The sequence below is a fragment of the Phoxinus phoxinus genome, assembly GCF_949152265.1.
Source record: "Phoxinus phoxinus genome assembly, chromosome: 24".
Taxonomy (NCBI): Eukaryota; Metazoa; Chordata; class Actinopteri; order Cypriniformes; family Leuciscidae; genus Phoxinus; species Phoxinus phoxinus.
Genome location: NC_136899.1, coordinates 3602996 through 3628307, shown reverse-complemented (window position 1 = coordinate 3628307; position 25312 = coordinate 3602996). Strand labels below are relative to the sequence as shown.

At 37.9% G+C, this 25312-nt stretch overlaps 2 protein-coding genes across 5 annotated transcripts in view; one reads left to right on the top strand and one right to left on the bottom strand.

Annotated features, from left to right (window-relative positions):
• h1-0 (H1.0 linker histone) overlaps nucleotides 1-998 on the bottom strand; it is a 1170-nt gene extending 172 nt beyond the window's left edge. The window contains exons 1-2 of the mRNA XM_079600987.1: nucleotides 832-998; nucleotides 1-727 (exon numbers count right to left, since the gene is read on the bottom strand). The exon at nucleotides 1-727 is cut by the window's left edge and continues 172 nt beyond it. Of these exons, the coding sequence (XP_079457113.1) occupies nucleotides 120-719 (600 nt within the window). The 5' untranslated portion in view covers nucleotides 720-727; nucleotides 832-998 and the 3' untranslated portion in view covers nucleotides 1-119. The remainder of the gene's footprint in view (nucleotides 728-831) is intronic.
• On the top strand, nucleotides 975-24944 carry rhbdl1 (rhomboid, veinlet-like 1). Of its 4 annotated transcripts, XM_079600980.1 has the most exons (10): nucleotides 976-1319; nucleotides 2791-2853; nucleotides 4126-4169; nucleotides 13406-13564; nucleotides 16264-16488; nucleotides 17669-17817; nucleotides 18803-18915; nucleotides 22186-22286; nucleotides 23174-23234; nucleotides 24110-24942. In XM_079600980.1, exons 4-10 carry the CDS (start codon nucleotides 13499-13501, stop codon nucleotides 24379-24381), a joined length of 987 nt encoding a protein of 328 aa, XP_079457106.1. In that variant the 5' UTR covers nucleotides 976-1319; nucleotides 2791-2853; nucleotides 4126-4169; nucleotides 13406-13498; the 3' UTR covers nucleotides 24382-24942. The 4 variants fall into 4 exon arrangements, with proteins under 4 accessions (XP_079457108.1, XP_079457107.1, XP_079457106.1 ...); XM_079600982.1 differs by lacking the exon at nucleotides 4126-4169 and having other exon boundaries at nucleotides 975-1032; nucleotides 24110-24944; XM_079600981.1 differs by lacking the exon at nucleotides 4126-4169 and having other exon boundaries at nucleotides 975-1319; nucleotides 24110-24941.
• Nucleotides 24945-25312: the final 368 nt, after the last annotated feature.

Genomic DNA, 25312 nt, shown 5'->3' with positions numbered 1-25312 from the left:
GGGTTGAAGTCCGCGCACAAAGACCTTAGAAAAATAACAATATACCAAAAAACATTTGCTTCAAAAAGTTTATTTACACCGAGTTTTGAATGTATCAGTCCGGTCGTTTGCAGTTCACGTTACTTCTTTTTCCCCGTTTTCCTGGGCGATGTTTTGGGCTTGGGTCTCGCCGTTTTCGCCTTCTTGGCTTTGCTCGCCTTGGCAGGTTTGGCCACCTTCGCCTTCTTCACAACTTTCTTGGCTTTGACAGGCGATTTCTTCTTCTCCGCCACCTTCTTCACTTTCTTCTCGGCTGCTTTCTTGGTTTTCGCTGGGGATTTCGCCACTTTCTTGGGCTTGGGGGCTTTCTTGGGTTTGGCAGCGGCTTTGGCTGGCTTCTTGACTTTCACGGCTGCTGGTTTGGGTTTCTCGGGCTTCTTGACGTCGTCGGCTTTGGCCAGTTTGAAGGATCCCGAAGCCCCGATGCCCTTGGTGTGGCGAAGGAGCCCGCCGGCCACCAGACGCTTCAGGGCGAGTTTGATCTGGGAGTCGGCGTTGTCTCCCACCTTGTAGTGGTTTTTCACGTACTTCTGGATGGACTGACGCGACGCGCCGCTGCGGCTCCGGTCGGCGGCGATGGCCGCTTTGATCATGTCAGAGTATTTGGGATGCGACGCCGCTTTCTTGGAGCTTTTCGCCTTCTTGGGCCTGGATGCGGGGGTCGCTGCCGTCTCAGCCATGGTCGATCCTGGAGGATTTCAAACAAAAACACAACTGTCAAAAACTCTCACGAGAAAGTGAACGGAAATTCTTGAGAAGCTGCTCAAAATTAGTGATAGCTGATGAAATTACCTCCGCGTCACACCTTAGTCTTTGTTTAGTTTTGAATTAAAATATTTATTCAAATAACCCACAAATGAGTGCCGTTGAAAGTGTGTATATTATTCGCCGAAGTGCGCCTGTACTATATATGAAGCCTCCACGCGGACGTGATTGAGAACACCAACTGCCAGCAGCTGATCAAGCGGGCTTCCATGAAATCTGCGCGGGCTGGTTTGTGTTTCTTCCTCCTCGAACTGAGGCCGAATTCAGCCAGACTCGTTTGATACCGACCCTCCCAACGCCACGGTCTGAGAGGGGAGGCTTTGGGCTTCATGTGCGTGTGTCGGTTTAGCCTGAATTCATTCCGCCATGAACTTTTTTTCCCTGAAAATCAGCTCAAACCGGCGAGCGTGGTGATGGATTTTGCAGAATTCGCGTAAAAATAGCCCAAAACAACGAAACCGAGCCGGAAAACACCGAATGTATATGAAAGCCCCATCAACACACTGGAGGACAGGGTGGGTTTGATTAATATAAAACGTCGTTTTCGTTTTTAATAAGCTGAAGTAGTTGACGAACTAACACAGTCTGGCCACTGAGTCCGCGTGACGTTTCTCCGATTATTTATTGTTAAACCTTCTATAAATTAAATGTTCGCGAAATAAAGTGGCTCTCATATTGTGGGTCATATTCACACATTTTAAGAGGTGTCGGTGTAATGTATGAGCTATAGATATAAACGAGTAAAACGTTATAGTATATAAAGAAGCAGCTCAGTATGCTGAGTGTTCTGGGAGAAGAGCTCGGATGTTAGGAAAGTTGCCAACGACCCAAAGACCAGCTTTACCGACCAGAACCCACCGGTACCGTGGTCAGGTTGAACATATCGATCTGTGTATGCATTCCCGGTGGTTTGTGCGTTATGGATCCGATAAACATATTAAGACTGATCAAACTGGGCTGGATGCTTTAAACGCTCGCGCATTCTTTTGTTATCTCTCCGTTTGGCAGGGAAGTGCGTATCCCGTCGGTTTGTTTTCCCTTATTTCCCCACTGTTCACTTATCAAGTCATCAATTTAGTTCAGGCTCTTATCGGGCTGATGCACAGTTATATTTATATCGCCCCTGCTTGTTCTGTTATTCACATTTTCAGGCTGGATGGTGTTTCAGTCAGAACGCCATCTTGAATCTCTTCACTTCAGGGTTTTCTGTTCACATCTATTTGTAAGCCCGCTTTACAGAACTTTTAATTAGACTTCTACACATTTGTAATTAAACTTAAGTTGATGAACCGGATTAATAGCCTTTTTATTTGAACTTTGTACTCAAGTTTGAGCGCGTGACGCTTTAACTCTTGCGCGCAGGCAGTTTTCTCTCATGAATAACGCTCAAAATGGAACATTATTTAATTTTTTTAATTTTATTATAATATTGATTATTAGTTTCTGCTAGACAGCCGTGGACTCTTGAAGATATAGCTTTTTTTGTTACACTTGCACTGGATTGTAACAGAATTACATCATAGTAGGTATTAAGCTCAGTGCGCATCACGCACACCTGTGATCACTGTCACTGTCATTCCCGTGTGTGTGTGTGTGTGTGTGTGTGTGTGTGTGTGTTTGATACAGGCTTGTACTTTAGGCTACAGCTTCTCATTGTAACGTAGTGTAAGGTGTCCATGTGTCTAGTGCTGAAAACAGCACCTTACCTCAGTCTGCACTCAACCCATGTCAATTAGATTAATATAATTTATAATAGATAGATAGATGCACATATTACATGTTCACATACTAACAGTAGGACTAATAATAATAATAACATATATGCATTTTTCATTATTAGGTCTATTATTTACTCCTGTAATGGCACTAATAAGTTATAACCCAGTGTACTGACCACTGAATACTGCAGTTTCCTTCACATAGGGTCAGAATTATTGTAGTTTGCCATTTAATATGCTGTAATTAACTTTTTTTTCTTTTTTCTAGGCACTGTAGCAGATGAGCACTTCCATCACTGCATGACATTATAAGGCACGTGAGTTAAAAACGGTATGGCTTATGCATATCTACATGACAAAAGTGTAATTTTCTATATAAAAATGTTTTCTTTTAAAATTATATAGTTTTGTGCATTATATGTTATGGAATTGCACAAAAAAAAAGCATATCAATTCAAGTCTGTTAAAAGTTAGTTATTAACAGCAGGTCAAATACATTACAGATTGACCTCCAGAATAGGCATACGATGCAAACAATAGTATACATAAGAACACACTGGAAAAGAAAGTGTTATAAAGGACTCAAAGATTTTTGTAATGCACTGGACCCTGCTAATTTAATATCGTGAATTGATCAGGGGATATTGGGTTAAAAACGTTGATTTGATCAGCATCATACATGTATGTCTTTAAAATGCAGTAAGAGAAATGTGTGGAATGAAAGTCTGTGTCCTATATGGCGTATAGAGAGCGACTTGCATAAGTTTGAGCAGGAGAGGGCAGCACTGCTCTGTTCTGCAGCGGTTACTGATATTATATTAAAAATGATCATTTCCCCTCTCTAATAGGCTCTAACAATATATTTAATTAAATTAGGTAACTTACAAATCAACAAATAAAAAATATGCATATACATAATCTAAATGTGGTACGGGTTATTTTGCTGATGCACTTTGAATCCACGCCTAGTCAGCGGGCTAATGTGATTTACATGCAGGGAAAATATATTGATTAATGCTTCCCCTGAAAAACAGATTTAATGGGGATTTATGCTCATTGATCAAGGTCAGTACGGTCTGTCTTATATTATGCTACCAGAGTCGTGAAGGTCATGAAGTTCATAAACATGAGGCCAGTAATGGATTTATAGCACTCAAGTATCAGTAAGAACGAATATCATAAGTCACAAATGGACTCACACTTTAGTTGATGAAGTGTCCGTCAGCGTCATTGATCCACCGTGACACTAGATGTAACAGTCAGGTGTATAACAGTCTCAATCACACCAGACATATTCATAAAGACGATTGTGGTCGGCGTATAATCAAAATTCTGGCTTATGTTCATTCTAGAAGAGACCAGGAATGGGTGAACCCGCGCGATAGTGTTTTTATTTCTATGTGAGCTGTCAAATCACCAACAATTAGAGCGTGTTATCATAAACTCTTCTGAATAAGAATAAAATCTGCACGATCAGTTTAGCTCCAGGTTAAAATCTGTCGCGATTGTTAGTGGTGTTTGCTGAGACTGGCATAACTATTCATAACTATGGTTAAAGATTTGAATAAACCCCTAACACTAAATTATATATTTTGGTGTGTAGCTCGTCCCATACCGTTTGTGCTACAGAAACCCATACGGCAAAAAGTAAGTATATTTTTAACACTTGTTTTTTTTAAGTATATAAAAAACAGTATTTTTTTCTTCTTTAATTTTCCTTTAAATATATATATATATATATATATATATATATATATATATATATATTGAATATATATATATATATATAAAATAGTAAAAAAAAATTAGTAAATATATTTATGTAAATGTATTTTTAAAATCTATATTAGATAATTATATATATATATATATATATATATATATATATATGTTATATATATTATGATATTTTGCAAATATATAAAAATGGGGGGAAAAATTAAAAATATATTTATGTACAATTATTTTACAATCTATTTTATATATATTTGTATACTTTGATATATATATGTATATATATATAATATATTAGTATATTTGAATATATATATATATATATATATGTATATATATATATATATATATATATATATATATATATATATTAGTATATTTGAATATATATAAATATATATTTTTTGTTTGTTTGTTGTATCTCAAATTAAATCAATGTGAGCTTTAAAATCAGCAACAATTAGAGCGTATTGTCATACAGTCTTGTGTCTAATAAGAAAATCTGCACAGCCTGTTTAGCCTCGGGTGAAAATCTGTTGAGATTTTTTTACAGACATAATGCAAAGATTTTTTTTTTTACCAGTTTGGCTGCTTCCTAGTCTGAGTTGAGTCAATCTGTGTTAAAATGATGACCCAGATCTCCAAGAAGAGCAGTATATTCACACGAGGGGTCAGTACCTCTGCTAACCAGACCAGATCCTCCTCATATGCAAACCTAATATATATTTGAAAAAAAACCCACATGTTTGCACCACTGATGATAACAATCCTCTAAACGTTCAATGACATAAGACTGCCATTAACATCTACATACCATCAGGAATAACACAGATGCATTTTGGACTTTAGAGATTCATCTTTACATTTATTACCACAGTTAAACAGTCCTCGGAGATAATAACCAACCAAATGACTTCATTAGTGTGTTTTCAGTGTATATACTGTATGTGATCACCAGGATATTACAAGCACAAGCTGTGACTGAACAGCGTGTTTTAGGGTTTGTAGTATCTGCTGCGTGTGATTAATGTCTGATTTAGGAAACCTGAGTGCGCTTGCGCTGCGTGTGTGTGTGTGTGTATGTGTGTGTGTGTGCACTGCAGTGAATGTGTGTTTGTGTGTTTAGTCTCTCTTTAAGACTCCTGCAGGGTAGATGGAGAGCTGCAGCTCTTTGGACACGCCCCCCTGGCCTCTGATTGGCCGCAGACCGCCGCCTCCTTCCCCTCCTTCATTGGTATTCAGGTAGTACAGTCTTTGTGGAGGACAGAGGAGAGAGAGGGCGAGAGAGGGAGAGATTTACATAGGCAAAGGCGATACGAGCACAACGAGACGGGCGAGCGGAGAGGGACGGAAGGGTAGAGTAGAGGAAGGAAAGGGACAGAAAGTGCATTGACTGCAAGCTGAAGGTGATTGTTTTTTTTTTAGCTGGATGGAAGCGGGTGCGAAAGTGTCACAAAGATCTATGCGTTCTGGATGCTGACTGGGACTTTGGATTTTAACCCATCTGGGATCAACCAAAGCTCACTGGAGGGAATCCTGCAGATACACCACTGGCCCTCGCTGGAGTGTGTGCAAGGGGTCTCTGTCCCCGTCGGGGAGGCGTGCCGCACAGACGGACCAGCGTGTGTGTGTGTGGACGTGTCTCTGTGTGTGAAATCCCCCTATGTCCTTCTTTTTGTGGCTGTGTGTGCACCAGGGCCCAGTATATGGATAGAAGCTCTCTGTTTCAGCTCATACAAGAGCAGGTAAGCAGCAGCAGGTTGCTATGGTTACTGCATCCTCCCGTGCGTCGATGTGCATGTGTGTGCATGTGTTTCTAGGCCGATGTGGAGCGAGACGGACAGTTGGAATGAATGAGTACAGGAGTGTGTGTGTGTGTGTGTGTGTGACTGAGAGAGGTCCTTATGTTCAGTCAGTGGCTGTTACTCTGGTGGTAGTAGTACACTGACATCGACACTCGCTTGCTTCTGTGTATGCTAATATGTGGAAATTACACTTATATGCATGCTATTTTATGTCTGTGAAAGAAGTCTCTCAAGGCTGCATTTATCAGTAATATTGTGAAATACTGCTAAAATAACCATTTTCTATTTAAATATATTGTAAAATGTAATTTATTCCTGTGATCAAAGCTGAATTTTCAGCATCATTTTCCAATCTTCAGTGTCACATGATCTTTTAGAAATCATTCTAACATTATACATGTCATTACTGTTACTTTTGAGGAATTTAATGCATCCTTGCTGAATAAAATAATATTTTAATGTTACTTAAAAATAATGTTTATATTTCAATATGATATATGCTCATATATCATATTCAAAGCAGCAACTGGCAGATATTAAATCCAAGGATGTGGCGTTGCAGCTTTTTGGGTGTGTGTATGTGTGTGTGTGTGTGTGTTTTTGGTGACTTGAAATTTCAGATCAGATTAATTCGGTTCACTTAAGTCAGTTTGACTCATTAGCACTTTTAACAGTATAGATTGCTCAACTCGATTCCATTTAGATCAGTTCAATTAAACTTCATTATTGCTTTTCACAATATTGATTGTTAAATTCTTTACACACTTCATTTTCTCAATAGGGAAATAGATTTTTTTTTTTACGATAAACCTTGAAAAACAGCCCTACTGTGAGCTACAAGGCTGTTCAAATCAAATTGATTTATTTCTGTTGAAGCCGTCAGCGCCCATCATTTAAACTTAGTTTTAAAATAATCTTGTTTAACAGCAGAATTCACAGTGGGAAAACTACATTACCCATAATGCTGTACAGGAAATTCCACCAATCAGAGTCGAAACAGGCAACACGCCTCTCAAAATTGATAGCTCCGCCCATTTTCATGAAGCACCGCATCTCCCTATACTCTCAAAATACTGAAATATTTGAAATAAATTATGATTTACCTCGTTGCTGATCGCCTTGTTTCATGGCTTAATGCTTTAATAAAGACTTCATAGAAATCCCTATGAGAGAAGTGAATGGAAAAAATATTTCTGAACCAACGCCGCTGAAAAAGTGGCTGGGCACTGAACTCTATTGGTCATTTTAATGTTGATATTGATATTTCAGTTTAGTTTCATTGATGCTTTTAATAACACAGATTGTCTCCGAGTAGCCGTGCGCTCACAAACCTCCAGTCCATCCACTGGATAAGAACAGGAAAAACTCCTTCAGTGAAACTCAAAGAGGAGACCAAAAAAACACTCGCCATTGATCAGAAAAGAGCAGAGAGTTAGTGTAAGCAACAGACACCAAGAAATATGAAAATATGTTTAGTCATGAATTGACAAGATGTTGTTTATTGCACATTGTTTTGTTTGATTCTTTTACCACCTGGCAGGTTACAATCCGTTTGTGTGCAAAAACATGACTTCTTTATACCGTCAGTCTGAGCTCCCAGCAGAATGCATTACTGGAGGTACAGAAGAAACACAGTGAGGTCAGTGGGAACGCTTCAGGAAGAGCTCTGGTCAGGGTTTGCTGTTTGACTTTGAACAGATGCATTACAGAGAGCTGTCACATTCAGATGGGCTGGATATGAGTTTTCTTGGCCAAACTCACATTTGAAAGTCCTGGCAGCACAAGTTTGCACTCAAAATTCACCAGGACTCGGACAACAGCTTGTTTGAATACATATGCATGAGTGTATATGCTAATTGGTTCAGTTTTTGGAGCAAAAGCAGCTCCTCAGACAGAATCGTAAGGCTTTAAGGTGCGATAATAAAGGTCACGCTTTCTGCTCTTGAGTTATATCCGCTTCACATTGGGAATTCATCCGCAGGGATATCAGTTATGTGCTCTTTACTGATTATTTCCCTAAAATAATACATAATATCACACAACACACACGTATATGTATGATATACTGTCAATAAATAAATATTATATATACATAATTGCAATTAATCGATTTGACAGCACAAATATATATATATGAATTGCTATTAATCGTATCTAACAAAGGTTTGTAAATATATAATATACAGTATGTATATACACACACACACACACACACACACACATATATATATATATATATATATATATATTTATTTATTTACAAACTTGTTAGATGTGATTAATCGGATTTGACAGCACTACTATGTATACAATTATATAAATATCAGTATTTATATAGTTAATCTTTTATATAATATTAATGATTTAATAACTATTTAAAAATATATATAATAATAACCAGATTATATATATATATATATATAGTTTAATGTATAATGATTGAATAGGCCTATTGTTTAAATAAAATAAAATAAATATATTATTATAATTATTATTATAAGTAGTTTGGAGAATTCTCCAAATTACTTAATAATGATTATAATAATCAAAATGTTTTTTCATTAATTCATTAATTTAATTCATTAACCCGCCAAACAATGTAGCCGCTCAAATTATTTTTCAATATCTGATGTGTGATCACTATTGTTGCACGTGTTTTGAACACTCCCCTTATTATAAGTATTAATCTGAGGTGTGTAAAATCATTCTAAACACAATAGCAACGCCCGGCAACCATCTTAGAATCCTTGTGGCCACTTTATATATCCAGTTCTGCTTTCTAAATAATCAGTCATATAATAAGTGTGTTTCTCATAAAACTTAGAAGAACATGTAAATGCACACTGTATTTTTAAAGCAATAATTTGAGAATGCTGGAAGTTATATTAGGCAGCGTGTGTGTGTGTGTGTGTGTGTGTGTGTGTTTGATTTTGTTGTCTAATCTATGCTGATGCTGTGAGATTAGGTTGATTGATGGATAGGAAAGGCAATCATTCAGTCGGAGGGGCAGAATTGATCTTTGCCTTCAGGGGACGAGGGACACACAGTCATCAGTTCAGTGTGTGTGTGTGTGTGTGTTGTGTTGGTATTGTGTGGGTGTGTTTCATGTTTTCACATGTGCTGTGCTTCTGATTTTGTGTGTACAGTAAGTGTGTTCTCAGACGGATATGATGCCTGACTGACTGTTTAGTTGTGTTGTGTTGTGTGGGTGTGTGTGTGTTCGTGTATGCTACATATGGTGTGAGTGTGTTGCAGCTACTGTGTGTGTGTGTTTGTGTAAAGGCAAGATGCTTAACCTTTCAGTTTATTATGATTTTTTTATTTTCTGCTGCAGGAAGCAGTGCTGAGCTCAGACTATTTCTGACTCTAATGCACACGCACACAGTTCACATGTGCACACACACACACACACACACACACACACACACACACATTCAACGCAATGTGTGATAAACTGAATTAATGGAAGACAGCTCTAAATGACTGAATTACGCAGTGTCTTCTGTCACCGACTGGAGTTTAGATAGTGTTGCTTGTGAAGGTTAGCATCGCTATTGCTTATACTTATAACATTATTACTAACCAAATATTAAAAATCAAAGTGTCTTTAAAGGTTTATAAGTTCTCGTTCAAAATCAGTTTCTCTATAGAGAAAATGAACGAGTTATTACTTCTGGAGCCGACTGTATAACTGCAGATGATGTTGTCATGTGACCGCCGACTATGGTCTGTCTGATACTGTGGATCCTATAATGTTCCTATAATACATATTTGCTAAAACTAATTTTTTATTCACTTTTGCGCATGTTAAAAATTATAAAATCATTAGCTGAAATCTGAAAAGCACATAGATGAGTATTTTTAGCAGCTGCATAGCAACACCCTGGCAACCACTCACAACGCCGTAGCATCGCGACATTTGCACAGTCGACATATTGATCAGAAGGTGTTAAAATCTGTTTATGTGTGTGCGTGTGAGTGAGTCAGTGTGTGTGTGTGTGAGTGAGTGTGTGAGTGAGTGAGTCAATGTGTGTGTGTGTGAGTGAGTCAATGTGTGTGTGTGTGTGTGTGTGAGTGAGTGAGTCAGTGTGTGTGTGAGTGAGTCAATGTGTGTGTGTGTGTGTGTGTGTGTGTGAGTGAGTCAATGTGTGTGTGTGAGTGAGTGAGTCAGTGTGTGTGTGTGCGTGCGTGTGAGTGAGTGTGTGTGTGTGTGTGAGTGAGTGTGTGAGTGAGTGAGTCAATGTGTGTGTGCGTGAGTGAGTCAATGTGTGTGTGTGTTTGTGTGTGTGTGTGTGTGTGAGTGAGTGAGTCAGTGTGTGTGTGAGTGAGTCAATGTGTGTGTGTGTGTGTGTGTGTGTGAGTGAGTGAGTCAGTGTGTGTGTGCGTGCGTGTGAGAGTGCATGTGAGTGAGTGTGTGCGTGTGTGTGAGTGAGTGAGTGAGTCAGTGTGTGTGAGTGAGTCAATGTGTGTGTGTGTGTGTGTGTGCGTGTGAGCGTGCGCGGGTGTGTGTGAGTGAGTGAGTCAGTGTGTGTGTGAGTGAGTCTGTGTGTGTGTGCGTGCGTGCGTGAGACGAGTGTGTGTGTGTGTGTGTTAGTGAGTGTGTGTGAGAGAGTGTAAGAGTGCATGTGTGTGTGTGTGTGTGTGTGTGTGTGTGTGTGTGTGTGTGTGTGTGTAAGCAGTATTTTCTTTGGCACCAGCTGTTCGGAGAGAAAGAGGGCAGTTGATAGGATTGCCGCACCATATTTAGCATTATATTAGCATAAAACAGCGGCGGTTCGTCCTCTAAGACTCTTCCTCTATGTCCAGATGAAATGATAGTGTGAAGAAAAGAACTTGAATTGACCTCCTGGTTCTCAGATGTTTCTCCTGAGAAAAACACCCCAGTAATGTGTGTGTCTCATGCGAGTTTCAAAATGAAATCTCAATATATCTCATTTCCAGATCAAACGATCGAAGTTGCTAATATATTTCAAATGCACAAACCATGGTATTTATCATCAAAGTAATATATTATTTTTACCGTGGTACCGCCCCAGTGCTGTTGTGTAAGCGTTACACTGTAAAACTAAGATCATTTGTAATGAGAAAGCTGACATATTTCACTACTAACACCATATCATTGCTCAGATGTTTCTGCGCTCAGCCATATGGTGTGTATTATCGGAAACCATGGCAACAGTAAGGCTCTTTTTAGCACATTTAGCCGAACGACGGGCTTTGTTCTCGCTCGCGTAATCAATGACCAGGCCATCAGATGCACTCCGGCCCGGCGACGTGACCCCGGCCACTGGCCTGATGTTGGGCACAGCTGGAATAATGACCAGATGTTGTTCACACTTCAGTGGTTACTGTGTTCAGATATCAGTGTGTACATGGGAGAGCTGGGGTTGTAACGTGGTGTGTTTGGACGCTTGTTTATTAGTGATTTGTGTACATGATCATGTGGTGTGAGGTGACAGAACTAGATCAGTCGCTGGCGGTGTACACACACACACACACACACACACACACACACACACACACACACACAGTGTCAGTCTTTCTCAGGGTGACACATTGGTAATTTGTAACCATGGTGACACGGCAGCGGCTCTCCTCTGTGCTGAATCGCCTCACTAAATGATTCTTTCACTTCCATCCTTCTCTCCACATGTGTCTGCTGCTCTCATCCCTCCATCCTTCATCCTCCACTCATTAAACAGACCCCCACATTCACTCGCTCTCCTTCCTCTTCCTCTTCCTCCTCCTCTTCCTGTCTGTTTCTACATTACAGGCAAGCAGATCACTTATTAGTCTGTCTGTCTGTCTGTCTGTCTTCCTTTCTTTTTCTTTCTTTCTTTCTTTTTTTCTTTCTTTCTTTCTTTCTTTCTTTCTTTTTCTTTCTTTCTTTTTCTTTCTTTCTTTCTTTCTTCCACCCTCCCTCCCTTCCCGTTATTTCCTTTTCCTTCCCCTTCCTTTCTTCTTTTCATTTCCTTCTTACTTTCCATCCCTTTATTCCTTATTATTTTCTTTTTTTCATTCGTTCCTTTCTTCCTTCCATCTGTCAGTTCTTCCTTTCCTTCTTTCCATAATTTTCTCCCATCTTTATTTTATTTTCATATCAAATATATGATTTTTTTCACTCCGTCCGTTGTTTCTTCCCTTTACTTTAATTTCCCCTCATTTCCATTCTTTGTCTTTTCTTTCTTACTTATTTCAACCTTTCATTCTTTCCTTACTTTATTCCCTCATTTCCTTACTTCCCTCTATCCTTACTTTCTTTTTCTTTTAATATCCATTCATTTTCCTTCTTTTCTTTCTTTCATTCTTTCCATCCATCAGTCTGTCCTTCCACCCTTTTCTTCCTTCCCTTTCCTTTCATTTACTAATTTCCCACATTTAAGTATTTCCTACTTCCATTCCTTATTTCATTTTCATTTTCCTTTTCCTTATCTTTTCTTTATTTTTTCCTGATTTCCTCCTACCTTTCTTTCCTTCTTTTCTTACTTCCATCATTCCTTCCATCTATTTGTCTGTCCATCTGTCCTTCAACCCTTTTCTTCCATCCCTTTCCTTTAATTTACTCATATTTTTCTCTATTCCTTCCTTCCTTCCTTACATAATTTTCCTCCATTGCTTTCCTTTAATTTCCTAGTCTCCTTCCTTTCTCTTCCCACCGTGTTCCCTTTCTTCCTCCCCTTCCTTTTCCTCTTTTCCCCATCTGTCTTCTGAAATGTAAATATAGCATACAGAAGTAATTCAGAGTAAACATTAATAGCCGTGTGTGTGTTCTCCTGGGTTGTCTTTCCTGCTTGGATCTGTTAGGGAAAAGCTTCAGGCTGATAGTTACACACAAACTCACACGCTAATGGTTACAGAATCTTTGACTGTGTGTGTGTGTGTGTGTGTGTGTGGCTGACAGATGAATTGTGCAGAATGACTTCGTTTGAGTCACAACCGCAGTTCCTCGAACTAACCGTGTGTGTGTATCCATGTTAAAGAGGTCATATCATGGAAAACAGGATTTTCTCTTTTTCTTTCTCCAACAGTTTGATGCGCTATAAAGACATCTTGCTGTTCTTCTGTTGCAGAGCGTTCTGTATGTTTATCCATCACAGATTCACCCATGCACTGCAAAAAAGATTTCATTGCTCACCCACTGGGAGTCATTCCAGTTATTCCTTAGCGTAATGTTGAATCATACGGTTACATTTTGATCACATGGTTTTTGTATAACAAATATACACATGGAGCATTTCACGTTTATTTTGTGTAATAAATGCATGGCAGTCCTGAATGTTTCTGTATGTGCATGCGTATGAACGAATACTCATGTGCTGCTTCTCTCTTTCTGTTGGTGTTCAGCTGGACCCAGAGCAGACTGGTTTTATAGCAGTGGAAAACTTCACCAGTCTAGCTGAGCACCATGAGTTACAGCTGGACCCCAGTAAACTGGAGATGCTGCTGGCGCTGGTACAGAGCAACGAAGACGGACACGTCTGCTACCAGGAGCTCATCGAACTGGTGAGACGCACACATGCAACTTCCAGGTTTTCCCATATGTCTGCTGAGAAACCGAGTTGTGTTACTGTGAAACCGAGTTGTGTTACTGTGAAACCGAGTTGTGTTACTGTGAAACCGAGTTGTGTTACTGTGAAACCGAGTTGTGTTACTGTGTGCATTATAAGCATGCACTGCGGACGTGGACTGCACTCATTTGGAGTCATGCAAGAGTCACACATAAACTAGATATTCACAAATCTTCTGCTTTGTTTTCTGAACTACAGTATTATATAAAAGTTTTCTAAAATATATTTTTTTATGTTTTTGAAAGAGGTCCCTTATGCTCACCAAGGCTGCATTTAGTTAATCAGTACTACTACATTAAAAACAGTATGATAGTGAAATATTAATATGATTTCACATGATCACATGATCCTTCAGAAATCATTCTAATATGATTAATAATTTTTGAAAACAGTTTTTAGTAGAAAAAGTGCAAATATGATTTTTCTATTGAATATTTTTTTATACTGTAATTTATTCCTGTGATCAAAGCTGAATTTTCAGCATCATTACTCCAGTCTTCAGTGTCACATGATCCTTCAGAAATCAGTATAATATGATTAAGACATTTTTATTTATTATTATTATCAATGTTGAAAACAGTTTTAGTGGAAACAGTGGGGAAAAAAATCAGGATTCTCTGATGAATAGAAAGTTCAATGAACAGCATTTATTTCAAATTGAAATCTTTTGTAACATTATAAATGTCTTTACTGTTGCTTTTTAATTTATTTATCAATTTAACGCATCCTTGTGGAATAAAATGACCATTAAAACAATAAAAGTCTTACTGACCCCAAAACCTTGAATGGTAAAATATATATATACGGTTTTATTTTATTTTTATTGTACTCTGAGACTAAACTTTGATCAGTGTTGTGTAATGAAAGTCATTTAACTAGTGACCGATTTTGCACTTTAGTATCGATTTATCTAGTTTATTGCTAGTTTAGAAACACATTGCAGTGTGTTTGTGTTCATGTGTGCTCATGCAACTGATTCCCCGATGCACAAATATCGAGTGTGACATTTGATTGTCATATTATTTCTATGACACTTAGAGCAGATGAATGGCGTTTGCGTGCGTGTGTGTGTGTGTTCATGAATGAAAAGCTCTTCTCAGTCAATAATAGACTGCAGGTCTCAGCGCTGTAATTGCTGAACCTCCACGTGCTTCCTTTACAAATCCAACCGTGTTCCTCTCCGGACCCTGTTCACTCCCTCACTCCTGATACGAGGGGGCGTAAGTGTTTTCACTCTGGCACAGACAGTTGAATCAATTTTGCCGCAGGCTCTTTTAATACACACACACACATGCTCTGTGTTGACAGTTTTAGTGATCTAGCTAGACTCATTCAGAGATATAATACGAAGATGCATGGCGCTTTTCTGCTGCTGGAATTCAAGACATACGTTGATTTAAGATCATGTTCTCCAGGAAGAGAGACTGAGACTGAGGCGGAGAGAAAGCAATGAATTTAAAAGGATTTGGGTGAAGTGTAAATCTGGGGCATGAGGGAGATGAAGGAAACGGGGGAAAGAAAGAAGAGAGTGTGAGAAATCCTGCATACATGGAGTAATCTGTAAGAAAGTCACAGTATTAAACTGTGTGTTTGTGTGTGTGTCTGTGTGTGTGTGTGTGTGTGTGTCTGTGTGTGTGTGTGTGTGTGTGTTGTGTGTGTGTGTGTGTGTGTGTGTGTGTGTTGTGAGGTCTGATTATATTCACAATCACATATAAATACACTGTTAAAAATGTTTGCAATTTTTATATTTTGGAAAATTCCTATCAAAATACTAAATTCAATTGATTAACCCACACGTAAGTCATCATATCATATACAGCATGGTGAAAAATATATATATTTAAAAAGACAGTACATGAAATAATCAAATAATATTTGTACATATCAATTTGTTATTATTAATAACTATATATTAAAATTAAAAAAATAGAATGAATAAAAAATATTAAATATTGTATAAAATGACATGATTAAATACATGTATTTTATTTATACCTTATACTTAATGTAGGGCGCATTGGCAGAAGTCCTTGAAAGATTCATCATGTTTGTTAAATTTGAATAATTTTTTTTTTGTTTTTTGTTAGTTATGTCTATTAGGGTCTTTTATGTTACACTTTGTTATTTAGCTAATGTTTATAGCGTGTTTTGTGTGCCATTTGTTGCCCTGATGGAGGTTTGTGTTAGTTATATGTGTCATTTCTTCCCACGGTTGTTGGAAAGGACACTTTGATAAGTTGTCTACTGTTTGATGCATTTGAGGTTATCTATACATTTAAAAGTTTTGGTAACACTTTATATGTCCTTGTTACATATGTTACATGTACTTACCATAGTAATAACAGTATATTATGCATAATTACATGCAACTAACCCTCAACCAAATCATAATCCAACCCTAACCCTACAGTAAGTACATGTAGTTGCGTAATATTATTCAGAACTTGAATATATAATTACACTGTAACAATGACACCTTAAAATAAAGTGTAACCAAAGTTTTCTTTAGGTTTAAGTTTGTTTTTATGTAAACGTTACCATTTAATGATTTCATGAAGTGTGTAAGGGACCGTACAGTCGTCCTGTAATGTTGTCAGATGTACATATGTTAAGCCACTTCCCTCTGTCTCTCAGCTGAACAGCAAGCGCTCCAGCAGTTTCCGCAGAGCCATTGCAAATGGGCGTCGCACACTGCAGCGAGAGATCCTATTGGATGAGACAGGGTTGGGCGTGTACAAGCGCTTCGTGCGCTATGTGGCCTATGAGATTCTGCCGTGTGAGACGGACCGCCGATGGTACTTCCATCAGAACCGAATCTGCCCGCCTCCTGTGTTCATGGCCATCATTACCATAGTACAGGTACACCTCACTGACCTCTGACCTCTGAACTCTGAACTTCATGCTGGATTATAGGTTTATCAGATCAGCTCATTTGTGTCTCCGTTCTTTAATACACCAGTCTGTAGGTTACACTTATTTGTGTAAATAAATACAATGTAACTACGTCACCTTATAATAAAGTGGGTAACACTTTATTTTACAGTGTCTTTGTTACATAATGTAACATGTACTTACCATAGTAATAACAGTAAATTATGCATAATTACATGCAACTAACCCTCAACCAAATCATAATCCAACCCTAACCCTACAGTAAGTACATGTAGTTGCTTATTATTACTCAGTACTTAAATATATAACTACACTGTAACGATGACATCTTAAAATAAAGTGTAACCAAAAAAGGTTGTACGGTAATTGGATCCTTTTTTTTACCCTATAAAGCCTATTGTATCATATATACTAATTTCTAAATGATCAACATGATCAACTTTTCTGAAAAGCCTGTTACACAATCATGCCTTCTGTCATCTGACTGATAGCTCAGACTTTTTTAAGCAAATAAAAGGCATAATTTTAAAAATGTTTTTTTTTTTTTTTTACTGTGAAATCTTTACTAAACATAATAGCTTTAATATATTTGCATTATTTCAAGATGAACACTTACTGGCCTGAAGCAACTTAGGTTTACTTGATTATCCATACATCTTTTTTTTTTTTTATCATAATAAATAAGATGTATAAAATATGATCTATCAGACTTTTTAGGAATGTTTATTTGTTCATCTCTCAATCATAATTGTATTGCATTGTATTATATATTTTAACCCCCCCCCCCCCCCCACTACAGAGCTTTGATCATAAAACTAAGCATGTAAATATAATCTCATATGCATTTTATACAAGTAGTCTGATTCAATCATTGATTTACAGAATTTCATCTTATTTTTTGGCAATACAAATAACAACTGCACTAAATTGCATATTTCTTGCTCAGTTTGTGCCTCTAAATAAACCTGAGGTGTTTTTCCTCCTCGAGTGTGATCTCCATATTCTCCTATATCATACTTCATGAGCCATAAAAGCCCTGATGTACTGTATCAAATATGATAATCATATTTCCTTTTAGTATTTTGTCTAAATGCTCAATAAATGTCGTTATTCACAGGGTCAGCGTGTCTGTGTTTGTGTGTTCCAGATCATAGTGTTCATGTGTTACGGTGTGATGCTCAATAAATGGGTGTTGCAAACCTACCAGCCGGATTTCATGAAGAGTCCGCTGGTGTATCATCCCGGGCACCGCGCGCAGATCTGGAGGTTCTTCAGCTACATGTTCATGCATGTTGGGTGAGTAGATACGTTAAGATCTGTTTTACTGCTTTTTATATTTGTATTGTTCACTGTAATCTTCTTATTGTGTTTTTTTAGGTTGACAATTTTAAGATCTGTCCAGGGACAGCGGATGATAAATAGCCTTTTGGCTAATTCTGGTGCATTTGCAGCAATGTTAATTAATGTACACTGTCCCTGTCAAATTAATAAATTAATAAATAGACGGATGAACAAGCGTCTCCCAAACTATCGTTGAGATCTCCGCTCATAAATAAATGAGTATCAGTTGTAGTGCTCTTATAATTATGAAGTTCCTTGAATAAACTTTTTATCCATGTTTAGAATCTGTTTTAAACATGAACTCAAATGTGAAATACTTTCTTCATGCATGTTCCTGGTCTTATTGTGCACTTTATACTCAGAAAACCGTGTCATCCTTTATCAAAATGTCCCACCTCTGAAGTGACTTTCCTTATTAACTGATGTCATGAAACCCATTTTTCAACCCATCTCCTCCAATCGTGTCATATTGAGAGAGTTTTTACCATGCAGTGAATTCCTAATGGATTAAATTAGGTCCCGCGGCTCCCGCCCACATTTTTCGCTAAGAATATCTTTTTTTTAAAACTGAGAAATACACAAGTAAAATAGCTGTGAGTGTGAACCCTATTTCACATTCTTGCACCACAAGCAGCGGTAATGCAGGAAACATGTAGAGCATTTAATATGTTTATCTATCCTAGAATTATCCTGAGCTTGTAAAGCGAAGAGATTTCATCACACACTTTGTTGTAATAGATGTGAAGTGCTTCATCTAATCACTACTTCTGTCCGAGATTCCACAGGAACTCCATGTTTTTTTGTAACACGTTTGATAAAAGTTAAGCTCTTTAAAGATGAGAGACAAAAGTTGACTTTGTTCTGAGGCTGATGGGAATTTCATGTGTTCCTCAGTGTGTGTTTATCTGATGTGTCCCGCTCTGGGTGTGTTTCTGTGCAGGTTAGAGCAGTTGGGCTTCAACGCTCTTCTCCAGCTGATGATTGGAGTTCCTCTGGAGATGGTTCACGGGATCTTGAGGATCAGTCTGCTGTATATGGCAGGAGTCGTCGCTGGTGAGTTAGTGTGTGTGTGTGTGTGTGTACTTGTACAATTATATTTGTGAGGACCAGTTTGAGTTTTAGACCATTGGAGAGAGGACAAAGAGAGTAAAGTGGGGACATTTTGGCCGGTCCTCACTTTCTGAGACCCCTTTGAAGGCCTGTTTGAGGGTCAAGACTTGGTTTTAGGGATAAGGTTATGATGAGGTTTAGGGTCAGGGTTCGGGTTAGACACTTAGTTGTGATGGGTAAGGTTAGGGTAAACTGCTAGAGATTGCATTGTGTCAATGAATGTCCTCATAAAGATAGATGTAAAAGAGAGAGAGAGAGAGAGAGAGAGAGAGAGAGAGAGAGAGAGAGAGAGAGAGTGTGTGTGTGTGTGTGTGTGTGTGTGTGAGTGAATAATTCACAGATTATTGATTAGGTCATTGCCCACTGGTGACATGTCCATCATAAATATGAGCACATTCTCCTGGTGAACTTGTCGCAGTGCAAGGACAGCAAAACTTATGCGGACACACACACACACACACACACACACACACACTTGTTTTGCTATACTTATGAGGCGACCCATAGGAGTAATGGTTTTTATACTCTACAAACTGTATATTCTATCCCCTTACACTGCCCCTATCCCTAAACCTGCCCATCACACACACACACACACAGACACACACACACACACACACACTGCCCCTATCCCTAAACCTGCCCATCACACACACACACACACTGCCCCTATCCCTAAACCTGCCCTTCACACACACACACACACACACACACACACTGCCCCTATCCCTAAACCTGCCCTTCACACACACACACACACACACTGCCCCTATCCCTAAACCTGCCCTTCACACACACACACACACACACACACTGCCCCTATCCCTAAACCTGCCCTTCACACACACACACACACACACACTGCCCCTATCCCTAAACCTGCCCATCACACACACACACACACACACACACTGCCCCTATCCCTAAACCTGCCCACCACAGGGAACATTCTGCATTTTTACATTTTTAATAAAACATTGTTTTTTATGTTTTTTAGAATTGAGGACTCATGAAATGTCCTCATAAACCACGTTTAAGTTGTAATACCAGTGTAACACACATTCATTATACAGATTTGTGTCCTCATAAATCACATGAACAAGAACACACACACACACACACAATCTCTGTAGGGCCACATCCTACAGTTTCAATCCAACCCTAATTAAACCCACCCAAACCAGTTAATTAAGGTCTTCAGGGCAATTGAGTATGATTAGGCTTATATACACACACACACACACTAAATAAAATATTTTTCTTAACTTTATTTATTTTTATTAAAATAAAACAATAATAATATATATATATTGACCTTGTAAATTCTATAATGATGATTACATTTTATTTGAATAAATATTAAACTATTACTATTAAAATACAATTCTGGTTCAATTAAAATTAATTTGTAATGAAATTATTTATTTATTATGAAATAAATGTACATTTATTGTAATTAATTTTCTTTCTTTTTTTCCTTTTATTTAAAAAAGAATATATTTGTGTGTGATATAGGAGATGTACAGGTCATACTCAGTGCTGTTTAATGTGGTTCCTGGAGAAGCGTGTTCTGCTGAATTCAGAGTCTAATCAAACAGTGGTGTGTAATGAAGTAATCCTGACGACCTTGATTAGCTGGTTCAGGTCTGTTTAATTAGAGTCGGAGCAAAACCCTGTAGGACGCGAGTCACGTGACCCTCCAGTCCAGCAACAGAATCGAATAGCCGTGATATAGAATAATACAGCTCAACTATAGCAAATGAGATGAACACTAATACGATGAAATTAAATACACACTCGTGTTTTATCATATTTACGGTACTCAAAAATCATTACAAATGCCAAATCATCACTACCTACAACACACACGTGTTGTTTTGACACTGTACGCGCAAGTGTCCATGTTGAGGACACAGAGGGTGAGATGGAGATTAAAGGAAGGAGAAAATAGAGTAGATAAGAACAGATAAGAGAAACTGAGGAGAGTTTTATTGAGACGGTGTGTGAGAGAGAGGAAAATGTGAGAATTTGAGTGAGAGGGATGTGCGTCTCGCAAGAGTTTCAAGACAACGAAACATAAAAAAGAGAAGGATGATGAAGATGGTGGTAGAGTTATAGTGCTGAGCGCAGCAGAGCTCAGTGTGTAGACACACACACACACACAGGAAATGCCAATATTCAATTATCGCACACGTTTTGCATGCATGTTTGCTTCCCAATGAGGTTTTAGTTTACAGTGCAGAATTAGCTTCATTGGGTGTTTTATGCCGTTGTGGGTTTGAATGTTTTGTATTAAATTAGGGGGACCAGCTAGAACACCCTAGCAACCACCCACAACACCTTAGCAACCACATCGCAATGTACTAAAAGCAACTCAGAACACCCTAGCATCATGGCGGCAGGTTTGAAAATGTCAAAATGTAGTTCCTGTCGTTCCTATAGTGTTCAGTCTGCAGCACAGAGCAGCTCTGTATCCTATAATTACATGACAACTATTAATTACTTTTATTACATTCATTAAATGGGTCAACAACAGTGATGCCAGGAATGCAGAAAGACAGGTTAGTAGGGGTGTAAATATATGTAAAATGTATTATATATATTAAATGTATTAAACACTTTTATAAAAAAATAAATAAAAAAATGTAATTATTTTATTTTGTTAAATTTTGTTATTTTACATATATTTTACTACATAAAAAAATTACAAAAAATATTTATATATATAAACTAAAACTAAATCATACCTCCTGACCTGTATGTCATTTCTGTAATTTAAAATGATTTTTTATTAAATGTATTAAATTAAATACATTAAATTAAATGATTGTATTACATTTTACAATATAAAAAAATATTAAATGTAACTTTTTTTAATAAATACAATCCTTATTAAATTCTAATTTAGTTTTTATTAAGACAGTAAGACACTCTTTATTAAACAAAAAAAATAGGTGTGCAGGAGGGACCCCCTCATGTCATTATGAGCCAATTATATTAAGATTAAATTTGCCTATCAGGAGAAATTTGACTTGATAAAAGCCGCATGAACGCAACAAACAGACTTTGTAATGTCGCACAGCACACAAAGGTACACACACACACACGCTAGAATTTCAAATGTATCGATTCACAATCGAGACAAAATAATAATGCATAATCCCGGTGTTCGTCCTGAGTGAAGACTAAACCTGTGCCGGTGTGTTTCCTCAGGTTCACTGACCGTGTCCATCACAGACATGCGAGCTCCAGTGGTCGGCGGGTCCGGCGGGGTCTATGCTCTCTGCTCAGCACATCTCGCCAACGTCGTCATGGTAACCCAAACTAACTGCTGCCATGGCGACTTGTGTCAGAATGAATGAAAAGGAGGAATCAGGCAGAGGAATCGAGAGACGCAGAGAGATAAATCTCTCCGGATGCTTTATATTGCGGCTTCCCTAAAGATCAAAGAGTCTGTAATCACTCGCACATAGACGATACAAACAGGCCTCCGCGAGTCCTAAAGTCTCCTCAGCGTCTGTGTGTGCTGATGGATGGCTCTGAACGTCCTCTTATGGGAATATAAGTGCCTTTTCATTTGTGTGTGTGTGGAATTTAAGGACGGTTTAGAAGCTTTACAGCTCAAATAACAAATTTTTTTGCATGAGTATTTAATATAAGCACAAATTCAGCATGAAATCAAAATGGACTTTAAACATTTTCTGGTCTTATTGAAAACAATGTATCCGTGCATGTGTAGCCAAACAGCTATTTAGTCATTTTGACCTACAGTTTTATCATTAAACATTCTGTTTTAATAGAAAATATCATGTTATGTAAGTAAAAATGGGTTGCAAATGGCAATCAGTGTTATTTTAGTATTATTTTTATACTATTGTAGTATTGTGAATTTGATTTGATTTGATATTTTCATTTAGGTTTTAATTTTAAAGTACTTTAATTGTGTGCTTTTGCCATTAAAAAAAGAAAGAAATTCTATAATTTCTAAAAAATGCAATTTATTTCATTTAGTTTTACAATTTTTGTTTTAATATTTGTATTTTATTTTATTTCAATATCCGAAATAATTGTTTATATTTTTAGTGATGGCAATTTACAATTGCGTCTTTAAAAAAAAGAAGTGACATCATGTGTCACGACGACTTTGAAGTTTTTCGTATACTATTTAAAGGTCTTTAACTCGCATGTGTTTGTGTTTCAGAACTGGGCCGGTATGAAGTGTCCATACAAGTTGCTGCGGATGATTCTTGCACTTGTTTGCAGTAAGTCATTTTAGTTCTCTAAATTTCTGCTAAATAAGCAACATCTGAGATTAACAGATTGAACGCAATAACATTTTTTTTTGTTCTATGTATGAGTTGCCTTTCAGTTGTAAAGCTTGTCTGTTTTTGGCTTTTTATTGCATACTGCACACTACACAGCATTCATCACAGTATATACTATTACTGCCTACAATATAGAAGACTAACATTGCATAATTAAAAAAATAGGCTGAATTCACAATAGCATACTAGCAAATTAGTATGTACTATTGTTTTTTTCTGAAATTGCCTATATTCACAATGGAAAACTAGCATGTTAAATATTATGTAGTATACACTAAATACTGCATACTATTTTTTTTAAAGCCAAATGCTGAATTCACAATAGCATACTAGCAAGTTACTTTGTACTGTTGTTTTTTATTTTCTATATTCAGAATGGAAGACTATATTGCATACTATGCAGTATACACTAAATACTGCATACTATTTAAAAAAAGTAATATATATGAATACAATGCAATTATAATAATTTTGAATAGTAGTATGCTACATTGTTTTCACATCTCATTACATATATTTTTAATAATTAATTATTGAGCTGCAAATACGCATATTAGAATGATTTCTGAAGGATCATGTGACACTGAAGACTGGAGTAATGATGCCGAACATTTGCTTTGATCACAGAAATAACTTAATCAAATAGAAAAAAGTTATTTTGTAATAACATTTCACAATATTTTGTTTTGTATTTTTTATCAAATAAATGCATCCATAGTGAGCATAAGAGACTTCTTAGAATCCAATAGTATAAGTAATATGCTATTATGCTCTTCCAAACATCTGCCAATCTCTCTCTCTGTGTTCAACAGTGAGTTCTGAGGTGGGCCGTGCCGTATGGTTGCGTTTCTCTCCGCCGCTGCCCTCTTCCGGTCCGCAGCCCAGCTTCATGGCTCATCTGTCGGGCGCAGTGGTGGGCATCAGCATGGGGCTGCTGATCTTGCGGAGCTATGAGGAGTCTCTGCATAAACAGTGCTCCTGGTGGGTGCTCATCTTCTCCTTCATCACCTTCCTCCTCTTCGCCATCTTCTGGAACATTTTCGCTTACGAGCTGCTCGGGGTTCAGATCCCGCCCCCTCCCTGATGACACGCCCCCCTCCCTGATGACACACCCCCTGGTGTGCGCAGAAGGCCACGCCCCCTGTCCGACACAGGCCCGACCTCGATCTACTCCACTCGACCAGCAGCGGAGAAAAGGGTGTAAAAAAACATGGAAGGTGTGAAATGAAAAACGCAAACTCACATTCCTTACAGAAGCAGCGAACATAAACAGCGTGGTATTTTAATGAACACTCAAGGCAGCTCAAGGGTCCGGTGAGCTTATTTAAACACACACACACACACACACATTACATTTGTTTTGCTCTCTGAGCGCGAGTTTCAGCCCGAGGCTCATTCATGATGCCTTTCTGTAACGTTTTGAGTTGACAGCCTCATCTAAGCCTGTTATGCATTACAGATAACATCCGTAGTCGATGAAACGCCGTCACTTGAATCCAGGAATCTCGCTGACTAAAAACAAAGCCTTGCGCTTGGAGACACGGTAAAGTCCTCACTGAGGTAGGGGCTTGATGTTGATGTTTGTTGTTGGATAATTACGGATAGTATTCTTTTTTTCAACGAGCCAAAACTTGTTTCAAAGGGTACAAAGAGACGTTTCTTGCTTTACTTTGTTCCTCGGTTGCACACACACTTCTTGTAGACACTACAAGAGGACAGAAACATTATCTCTGTTCCAAATCATAGTGGGCTGTCGATGTAGGACGTCATATGTGCACATTACGTTGCCTTCTAAGATAACTTCTTTTTGTGCCAAATGTGAACTCCTAGTCAGAGAAAGCAATCCCAGAATGTATTCCAACAAGCTCCAAAATGTGTGTATAATATATATATATATACACACTACCGTAATTAGAGGTCGACCGATTCATCGGTTTTGCCGATTAATCGGCACCGATTGTTGACTGGTGGAACTATCGTTATCGGCAAAAATATATACCGATAGTTTTTCCTGG

Bases quoted from the DNA above. Each gene is read 5' to 3' on its own strand.
- rhbdl1 (XM_079600983.1), top strand. From the start codon at position 5,963: ATGGATAGAAGCTCTCTGTTTCAGCTCATACAAGAGCAG. The intron at 16,489-17,668 runs GTACACCTCACT...TGTGTGTTCCAG, and splicing joins CCATCATTACCATAGTACAG to ATCATAGTGTTCATGTGTTA. The intron at 23,235-24,109 runs GTAAGTCATTTT...TGTGTTCAACAG, and splicing joins GATTCTTGCACTTGTTTGCA to TGAGTTCTGAGGTGGGCCGT.